At 35.4% G+C, this 11,017-nt stretch overlaps 1 protein-coding gene and 1 pseudogene across 1 annotated transcript; one reads left to right on the forward strand and one right to left on the reverse strand.

Annotated features, from left to right (window-relative positions):
• Positions 1–217: 217 nt before the first annotated feature.
• Positions 218–2,125, reverse strand: LOC122600354 (annotated as a pseudogene).
• A 3,440-nt stretch (positions 2,126–5,565) lies between these two features.
• On the forward strand, positions 5,566–9,940 carry LOC122600352 (putative pentatricopeptide repeat-containing protein At4g17915). The gene is made up of 3 exons (XM_043773059.1): positions 5,566–5,588; positions 7,025–8,622; positions 9,527–9,940. The coding sequence occupies exon 2, from the start codon at positions 7,131–7,133 to the stop codon at positions 8,505–8,507; it is 1,377 nt and encodes a 458-aa protein (XP_043628994.1). The 5' UTR covers positions 5,566–5,588; positions 7,025–7,130; the 3' UTR covers positions 8,508–8,622; positions 9,527–9,940.
• The last annotated feature ends 1,077 nt before the right edge of the window (positions 9,941–11,017 follow it).

An 11,017-nucleotide genomic window follows, 5' to 3' on the forward strand; every position in this document is an offset into this window, starting at 1 on the left:
AGATTCGCTCATATTCATTTTGAACACGATTGGTCATGGTGTATGTTTAGTGAGTGTCGATGCAAATTAATAAAAAGAGTGATCCACAATTAAAGATCCAAGTATTTTTACTCTTGCACAAATCTAACATGACCTATATGTTCATTTTGAACATGATAAAATATCAATCCGACATGGAAATACTAGACTTGCCTCACTACCCATTCAACCAGTCACAGTTGACTAGTGCTTAAAAACACCAAGAGAGAACAACTTGTGTCCATGGAATTAAAAAACTGACACTGAACTATAACAAATACAAACATGCCAGAATCATAAATTCGTTATACAGAAATAGTCCAATGACCTTAAATATGTAGCACGAATCCCCAAAAGATATTTGATGTACTGATTTCCAACTTTCAATGTTTTGTTGGTGCACATTTCAATCTCAAGCCACTCAATCACTTTCTCATTTTCTCCTGCAAACTACTGGGATAGGCAGAAAAACCAGGGGCCTCCAGCCAATTCTTTTGGCACTAGTTTACGTATCAACTTAAGCAAAGAGTTTCGGAAGGAGCCAGCAGCGATCTGATCAATAAACAACGATAATGTTGAAACATCAAGTGAGTACCCTCTTCCATCCATTTCCTGTAAAAGCATCTCTACATCAACATAGTGCTTGTTCTTTAGATAACCTTGGAGAAGAAGGCAGTAAGTAACATTATCTGGCGGGCACGAGCTCTCTTCCATTTGAAGAAACAACTGCTTTGCATCACCTGGACGACCTTCTCGGCAAACAGCACTTATCATAGCATTGTATGTCCAGACATCAGGTTGCAAACCTTTCATTACCAAGTCTCGGAAAAGATTTCTTGCAATCTCATGCATCCCGCATTTGCTTGCACCATCAATAAGGATATTGTACACATCAACATCCGAATTTAGCTTGCTATTACCCATCAACTTGAACAAAGAAAGTGCATCTTCTACCTGATGGTTGTTGCAGAGACCATCTAAAACTATTCTATAAGTGCATTCATTTGGGATTTGGCCTTGTGCTCGCATCTCATCAAAGAATTTGCGTGCAGCTCCACATTGTTTAGCATTAAACAATCCTTGTATCATGGTGTTGTAAGTGACTGTATCGGGTTTCAGGCCTTTTCTAGTTATTTCATGAAACATATGCAAGGCCTCATCTATCATTGACTTCTTGCAATACCCATTCAATAAACTATTATAAGTAACAACATCAGGGACGATACGTTGAATCACCATGGCATCAAAAACTCTCTTTGCTTTGGTCATTTCACCATGCAAACAGTAACCATCTATGAGCGAGTTGTAAGTCATTATGTCCGGCTCCTTACTTTTCTTAACCATGATGTTGATAACACTCTCTGCATCTTCCGCTTTACCTTCTTTGCATAATGAATCAACTAGTATGGTAAAGGTGTGCACATCCGGAGAGATCCTATACTCATCCATTTTTTTTAGCATCTTATACGCCTCATCCCAATGACTTAATTTACATAGGCCGGAAATCAAAGAGTTGTATGTGATGACAGTAGGTGCAATGCCTTTTTGAAAGACCATCATTTTAAAAAGCTTGAAGGCATCATCAATCATTTGATCCTTGCAAAGACTATCAATGATGGTGTTGTATGTAACTACATTAGGTTTACAGCCTCTTTCATCCATCAGCCTAAGCAAAGAAAGGGGAGTATCGTTATCATCGAACTTGCAAAGGCCCTTGATCATTGTAGAGTACATAACAACATTAGGTTCACAGAGTTTGAGTTTGATGAGTTTCTTGAAGAATCTTTCGGCCTCAAGAATCTGATCTTCTAGGACGAGTCCGTCTAAGAGTGCACTAAATATGAACACATCAGGTACAATAGATCGTCTAAAGCAAAGGCCTAAGAGTGCAAAAGCGTCGGTGGTTCGACGCAGCTGACAACAACACCTGATGGCACTACTCACAGTGTAGTCATCAACAGGAACGCCAATGGCACACATATGGTTGAATAGATGAATGGCATGTGAAAAATGTTTCATTTTGGTAACGGAATTCAACAGCTGATTGAAATAAATGACAAGGAAGAGGGGTTGTGAGAGACATTTGATCAAACAGGTGGAGGGCATCTTCTAAGTTGTTAACTTTTTGATATCTAGATTTAAGAGGAGGGTCCTGATCGTAACAATAGTTGACAGGGGAAGGGCGAGGGGGTAAAAGGGAGGATGAAATGTTGAGAAAGGAAGGGTTTTTGATGGATTTACCTTTAAAATGTTCCACGAAAGAAGCTGTATTACCCATCATCTTCATTGTCCCTCTTTTTTTTTCTTCTTCTTTTTCTTGAGCTGAAGATGAGCAACAGAACAAGTACAACAACAACAACAACAACAACATGACTCAATCCCTGCGCGGGGTATGAGGGAGGTGAGCCGTAGACAGTCTTACCTCTACTCAGAGGTAGAGAGACTGCTTCCATAAGGACCTCCGGCCATCAGAAGTAAAAGTCAGCAAGAGTGAAGTGTTTAGATACCATACCTAAAAGTCGGCAAGAGTGAAGTGTTTAGATACCATACCTGTCGGTCAAGAAGATCACAAGAGAAAATACCTGTGTACTGAGTCCGGCTACCTTGGAGGGTAGCAAATATGCGACCGGCCCAAGGCTTAGCACAAGTTCGATAATACATATACAATGGGGACCATATTGAACATATTAAACAGCATAAAATGTAAGAATACTCATAACCAAGACAAGATACATACATAGAACATAACTCCTAGTCCTACGGCCTCCTAACTAACCTACTCCTAGTCCTTTCACATAAAACTCTAAACTACTAAATTAAACCTAGACACCTAGTCCTCGGTCATGTCCTCCGACAGACAAAACAATTTTTGGGGGCATCAGACACTAGAGTAACTTCCCCCCTCGATTTTGGCCTATCTAGACTCAAGGCCAAAACCACTACAAAGGTCACAGAGAACCAAAGTCTAAGATAAAAGTCTATATAAAGTCTACAAAACCTATTCCCATATGCCTTTCACTCATTGGTCCACGTCCTCAGGCATAAAGCTTCTATGGCGCGTTCGGAATTCCGTCTTTCCACCTCCGTCGGTCTCCCTCTTAACATGTCGGGTCCGAGCCCTCTTTTCATGTCGGGTTCGAGCAACAGAACAAGTGTTTAACCTAATTTCTCTCACACTTTTTTGCTTGCTTATATCCCCCCCCCCCTTTTTGTACAGTAAACTTCTTGGTATTCTTTCCAATGAACCAATATTTTAATCATACCGGTTTGGAAAAATTTCCGATATTACCGTTATTATCGGAATCACTGAAAATGCGGTCAATACGACTATTTTAGTTTATTTTATTATTATTTTATAAAATTTGTTACAATTTAACGAAAATAACCAAAAAACAATTATAATTAACTCAAAAATAATATCAAAAAGGTATTTCATAACAAAATATAAGGTTTAAAGTTCACAAATAACAAAAACTAACATTAAAGTATCATAAAGAAATATTTAAAAAAAATTCAAAAAGAAAAATGAAAATACCGAAATGGTAATACCGAAAAATACCGGGAATACCGAAAATACCCGCCGGTATGAAATAGTGAAAATACCGAAAAAATATCAGGATTAAATTACCGGAGTACCCTCAAATGCCAGTAACACCTGTAATACCGGCCGGTCGGTATATACCGGCATTTAAAACATTGCTTCTGTCTCTCTATTTTTCTCATTACAAAAGTTACATATTTTATAAAAATAAAAAAATTAATAAAAATACTCCTAGGTGAGAAATAATAAACCACACATTTTTACATATTTATCTAGTCGAGACTTACACAAACATCTACCAACATATTAGAACAAAATAAACATTTTCAGTTAAACACTAAACATTTTATTTAAATGACACGGTGGCTTTTAAATTTTATATTTAATAAATTATATTTTTAAGAAAATAACCTGAATAACTAAAAAGCATCTTGAATATATCAAAATATTCAAGGTGTTTTTTTTTTTTGAGCTTTTAGAAACTACCCTAAAAATTACAACATCGCAAGGAGACCTTGCATTTCTGTTCAAAATCGCAAGCAGTCCTTGCGATTCATGATCAGTGCTTGTGATTTTACCAAGAAAGGCAAGGAGGTTTTTCAATCCTAGGCGTGAATCGCAAACAGTCGTTACGAATCGCCCAATATACTTATATATAGTCAATCCGCATACATCATACGGGTATTAGACTTAGTATTAATATATGGTAGTTGTATATTAATTTTCCTTTTCTTTCCCTCTAATTCTTTGAAGTTGACGCTCCGTAATGAAAAATCTAATTAATTATACTCTTACAACAAATCTAACATGACGTAATATGAAACTTACAATCCGACATTAATATTCTTTCCTCAGTCCCATTTTAACTAGCCACATATTGACTGGTAGTTTTAAAGTATAAAATTATGAGAAGAAATGAGTATCAAAAGATTAATAAACCAAACCACTTGGTCTTAGATCAAGTGGTCACCTGGGTCCTCTTTGGGTTCTTGAGGAAAGAGATGTTGGCCTGGAAACCATAGATTGAATCCCAATTCCCTATGTTTTCGTGCATTTACCTCTTTAGATGTGTGCAGACCATGTTATCGCACCCTTGGTCTCCAGGTTCCAACCTCTAGCATATTGTCCGTTGGATGTCACTACTAGGGTTTGAGCCACTAGTCAAGTAACACGTTGTCCTAAAAAAAAGAATAAACCAATTATATAGGGCCCAAAAAACACAATTATGTAAAAAACAAGCGAATAAAATCATCGTCGTGCTTACTCTTTGTATCTCAGTATCTCACCCTTCCAATGACCGCAACTTAACCATCATTTAGTCCATTATGACAATGAAATCACATTATCGTATTATTTCCAAGCTCATAAGTTGTGAAAATATAAAAACATAAGAAACAAAAAGAAAAAAAACAAGAGAGAACAACTGGCATGGATGGAATTAACAAACTCACATTTAACTACAACAAATGTAAACACACTAGGTCATGAATTTGTTATATAGAACCTAAAAATGTTTTAGACACAGGGAAGACACAAAGATTTCCAAATCCCAGTTTCGTATCAAATCCTAGTTTCGTATCAACCGGTATTGATGACTGATAACCAATTTCAAAATGTTTTTAAAAAAGTGAGATAAAACCATTGAATATTCTAAATCCAAATTTTTTTTATGATTTTGATTATTACTTTTTTTTTTTTTGAAACGTCGTTAATTTTTAGTGGTTATGTTTTTCTATATTCATAATCAAACTTGGTCGTTAGATTTTTTAAATCAATAATTAAACGTGAACATACGAATTTGTTTCCCAAACTAATCCCACAAGAGCTCGTTGACTCGTTGTCACAATACATTTCTACCTCAAATAGTCAAATCCTATTCTGCCCCTAAAATTGTTACTCAGTTTCACAAAAAGCCCCTCAAAATCAAAACCCTCCAAAAACCGTACGACAGAAATCAAGTGTTTCACCTTGTTCTGTCCATCTCCGCCAGCCTATTCGTCTGTTCCCGGGAATCGTTTAGTCAAATCTGGTACTCTTTTGTCTCTCACTCTCACTCTCATTTCCGATATTTTTTTGTATATGTGAAGTTGTTGATTTTGTTGGGCCTTTTTTGTTTATATTTGATGTTGGTTTTGAAGATATGTAATGAAGCACACAACTTGTTTGATGAAATGCCTCTGAGACATTACCACTTGTAATGTTGAAATTATGAAACTTTTGTTAGTCGGTATATTATATATGCATGCACTGATGCACACACAAAATTTGATGGAAAGCCATCAGTTTCAAAGTTCAATCTAGTTAGTTTGTGTAGTACTAAAGTGTAGAAATGCTCTCAAGAATTAATGCTAGAAAGTTTTAAACTTAAAAAAGACGTATACTTTTTTTGTTCGTTAATTTGCAAACAGACGGATGGGATAAAAAATGCTTCCCTTTATAAACTTCCCTTGCTCCGTGACCGTATTTTATAACTTTTATTGGGTTAGATGTGTGTATATATATATATCGTTGGGGAAATGGGTTTTAGCAAGTTGCGTTAGGCTCACTTTTATGATTCCTTTGGTCTCTTTATAGTTTTTTGATTCTTTTGGTCTCTTTACCAAGTCATGAATAAGGAGCAAGTGCAAAAGATTATTGGTTGCACACACAGAATGTGGCATTGGTTATGGTAAGGAGTCCCGGCAGGGTGATTATATATGATTTTTAATGGGTCAAATACTGGATAATCAATAATCTTTCTAATCTATGATTCCATACTCATATTAATGTTCTTTTTTCTTGAGTCTGTATAATACTAGTGTGATATTAGTACTTTCTTGGCATGGTATGTGCCTGGAACGGTGTTTAATACAAATTTAAATAACAGAAAAGAATAATTTTCATGAACTATATTTGCTTATTGGATATTTGGATTATATAACCGAACACTTCAGGACTGTGTGTTGTCTATTGTGCTCTTAGTTACTCTAACCGTACATACACTCTTTTTTTTAATACAAAATAGGAGCTTCTACTTTTGTCCATTACTTTCTTTTGCTCTTATTAGCTTGTGTGAATGTAAGTGTTATGCCTTTTATGTTTCACTTGCAGTTTTGATATATATTTGGTTAACCTTATCAGGATTCAACACATAGTCCAGAATAAGTCTCCACTGTTGAATACTGAAGAATTGATAAGCTAATATGTACGCGATCTAGTAAGAGTTTGTATGTCTCCAGAATATAAATTCCTCAATTTTGATATTATTCCATTGATTGAAATGAGAATAAATAGTGATAAAATAGGCTTAGGAAACAGGGATATCTTTTAAATATGGAATGGATTACTGTTTTATTTTGCTTTCATTGATCAAGATTTGACCAAATGATTTCACTTTGGGCTTAACAAGACAATATTGACATAATAAAACCTCATGTATCTAACAAATGTTTGAATCTAACTTACATATGTTTAAATACTTTGTAGGTCACTGTGCTGAAGTTCAATTTAGGTTATATATATACATATGTGATCTATAAGAGTTTTCTGGCCGAAGCCTCAATTTGGTTAGCCCTCAGAATATTTTTGGAGAATGGTTTGTAATTTGTCAACGAGGCTGATGAATATATGTGTGGCTTCATTTTGTAAAGTCCAACAACTGGAGAAAGCAGAAGCTGTTATTATCGATGCTATTAGGTTAGGAACCCTACCGAATGTTGTTACGTACAACACATTGGTTGCTGCATATTGTCGTTTTGTTGATCTCGATGCAGGCTATTCAATTTTAAGTAGAATGAAAGAGGCAGATATACATCCAGATGTAGTTACTTATAATTCTTTGATAGCTGGTGCTTCCAACCATTTTTTACTTTCGAGATGCTTTGATCTGTTTGAGGAAATGATTAAAGTCGGAATATCTCCCGATGTTTGGAGTTATAATACTATAATGCATTGCTTTTTTAGATTAGGAAAACCCGAGGAGGCCAACAAGGTCTTTCATAATATTGTCATGAACAAACTCTCTCCTTGTTCTACCACATTTAATACCATGTTTAATGGTCTCTGCAAGAATGGGTATTCAGATAATGCCTTATCCCTATTCCGACATATAAAAAGACATGGGTTTATTCCTCAGTTAATAACTTACAACATATTAATTGACGGGCTTTGTAAAGCGGGTCGGTTACAGGCTGCAAGAATGGTGCTTAAGGAGCTTGGGAAATCAAATCTGTCACCCAATGCCAGTACTTATACTACCGTGATGAAATATTGTTTCCGATCGGGGAAATTCGAAGAAGGAATAGAAATCTTTCATGAAATGAAAAATAAAGGATATACATATGATGCGTTTTCTTATTGTACAGTCAGCAGTGCCTTTGTTAAAAGGGGTAGATTGGAAGAAGCATATAGATGTTTTGAGTTAATGGTTGAAAAAGGGATTGAGCTTGATATCGTGTCGTACAATATCTTGGTTAATATGTATTGCATAGACGGTAGGTTGGAGGAAGTTTATGACTTGTTGTATGAGATTGAACAAGCGGGGTTTCAATGTGATGAATACACGCATACTGCACTTATTGATGGTCTGTGCAGAGCAGGTAATTTTGATGGTGCGTTGTGTCATCTAAAGTATATGGATACATTGGGGTTTGATTCTAATTTAGTTGCTTATAATTGTATGGTTGATCGGTTGTGTAAAGCTGGTTACATTGATGATGCTTTCAAGCTTTTTACGAAGATGGACCCTAGAGATTGTATAACCTACACGTCTATGGTGCATAACCTTTGCAAGGAACGGAGATTTTTGACTGCTTCTAAGGTTCTGTTAGCCTGTTTAAACCAAGGAATGAAGGTGTTTAGACCTACCCAAAGGGTTGTTATCAAAGGTCTTCGATCGTCGGGTTTATACTCGGAATCAAGGAAGCTTGAATCAAAAATAAAACTAGCTAGAGTTTTCCAGTATTTATAGGATCAATCATTGAGTGGGATATTACAGAATCATAATATTTTTTGTGCAGAAAAACAATCCCAAGCTATAATGTGTAGATGTGCTCGAACGTTCTGAGGAGTTCTCTTTCTGTGAGGTAAAGCATAATTGCTGTTTAATGTATCTTAGTAATCTTCTTGCTCCTGACATCTTAGTTTCTTGTTAATGATTTCTGCATAATATACCTTAGAGTTTAGAGATGCTGCAAATCATTCTGGAATCCTATTATAAACCATCTTATGTGCAACTAGAGGTGAAAAAAAGAGATCGGGTAACGTTTCGAATTGGGCTACCTGAAAACATATGATGATCAGATTTAGTTCTCAATGTTGACAATAATACTTCAAACTTGTAAAAAAATTATCCAAGAGGTTCTGTACAAAAAATTCAACGAAGCGTCTTTCACCCCTTTCCCCGTTAAGCTTTTATTGCTGCTTGGCCCATCAAGTATATAACATTTACTAAATCAACCCCATTTGTTAGTAAATGAATCAAAATTGGAACCTCTATATGCGAGTGCAACCATCCTTTTGGCCATCACATATCTAATAATAATCGATCTAAACCACTTTAGCCATGTGTAATCAAATTGCAAATGTTATTGGTGAGTTAAATTTATTTAGGGAAGCCAAATAGCAACAAGATAATTTTTGGTTGGAGAAGAGTTAGCTACAGGTGAATTATGCAATTGTTGGTAACACATGTTTGATCATCTCATGCTAAAGATTCTGTGTGTATAATTAGATTTTACTGAATTTAACTTTCATTTCTTTCTTGCCAGCCAGTACTTTGCTTATCAATTTGAGAAACTTTGTCCCATGGTTTAGAGTTAGAGCTTTACTAGGCCATAAAGATGCAGATAGTGATATGGTTTCCATGGATAATTAGACGTAGACCTTTTAGATGGTTGGAAACATTCTATTATCATGGATGGTCTTTTTGTTTGCATTTGAAATTTCTCGCAATGCTCTGCTTAATATCATTTTTTCTTTTTCTTTCAGGTATGTATTCCATTCAGTGACTGGGGCTTTGCCAAATCATGGTGAGCTCCCACACAATATAAAGTGGAATCAAAAAGTGAACGGTGGCTCAGATACATAAACTGACTGTGTATAAGAACTTTTACCAGAAATTATAGTGTACATGGGGCATCTATAAAAAATTGATGAAGGAAAATCAGGTAAGATTGACTGAAGAAGATGATTTCATGCTGTAGCATTGATTTTAGAGAACAGTGTGATGCTATTCTGCGGGATTCTTGTAAATTTGATGTTAGATCCGTAGTAGACAAGGTGCTAAGCTACCACTTGGATCTGCTAAACAGTGATCCTGGCTAAACAATACTGGAACAATGACCATTTAGTTGAATCATCAATGCCATTCTCGTTTATAAAACTAAATTCATTTGATTCTTTTGTTGAGGTTCAACTTTACAGGCTAATGCCCAGCTCAAGTTTAAGTTTACTTCTAAAGCAAGTACATACAGTATTTAAGTTTTGTACATCTTATGGACTAGATCAGATGTGTCATTAGATCTTATTTCTTTTAGCTGTATGTTGTTGGCTGTTTAGTTGAACTGACTTCCTTAAACAAGTTAAAGTTTCATCAGGTTAAGATTTGCACTTTCATAATGCTGAGCATTGTACGACATCCATGATTCATCCAAAGTCCAAACAAATTTATAGTGTTCTTGCTTCTCATGTTCCTATCTCGTTCAGCTTTTCTGGGTGGCGAGGAATTGTGGATTTCAGGTGGCTTATGAAGACGTAGCTCTGTCTTCAATTTACCCGAGTCCGGCCGGCTTAAGCTTTGTAGAGGTCTTAAGCGAAATTAATTTTTTGGATTTAAAGTCTCTTACAAAAAACCTCATCCACTTATCCGGACTTGAAACTGATAAAAATAAATTAAAAATTTTATAAATGATTGATTTAATTTTTCTTTTATCTACTTTTTGTATGTACAAGAAAAGTTTAAAATATATATATATATATATATATAAACCCAAAATCTAGAAAAGTTGGAGGCCTTTAACATGTGAGGGTCTTAAACAACCGCCTAACCTGTTTATATTGTTGAGGCGGCTATGGTTCGCTCTTAACCATGCGAGGTATACATGAGCTACTCTGGCTATCGTGGTACTTTACAACATGAGAGGTAAAGTACGTTTGAATACCAACCTGAGGCGGCTATGGTCCACTCAACCATGCGAGGTATACATGAGCCACTCTGGCTATCGTGGTACTTTACAACATGAGAGGTAAAGTACGTTTGAATACCAACCTCGAATACATGACCTTTGATAAGGAGTTTTATCATGTTTACCAAATGAACTAAGTGGAAATTGTTATGTTGACAATTTTATATATGAATGATAAACAAGTTTTGTTTTCTCTAATATGATTTGATTTTTCTAACCAATAATAAATTAATAACTATTACATATATCTTTACCTTTTATTACACAAATTTTTGAAAAAGTTACAAATCTACTT

Source organism: Erigeron canadensis, chromosome 5, assembly GCF_010389155.1.
Source record: "Erigeron canadensis isolate Cc75 chromosome 5, C_canadensis_v1, whole genome shotgun sequence".
In the NCBI taxonomy this organism is placed as follows: Eukaryota; Viridiplantae; Streptophyta; class Magnoliopsida; order Asterales; family Asteraceae; genus Erigeron; species Erigeron canadensis.

Coding starts and splice junctions, on each gene's coding strand:
- LOC122600352 (XM_043773059.1), top strand. CDS start 7,131: ATGGTTTGTAATTTGTCAACGAGGCTGATGAATATATGTGTGGCTTCA.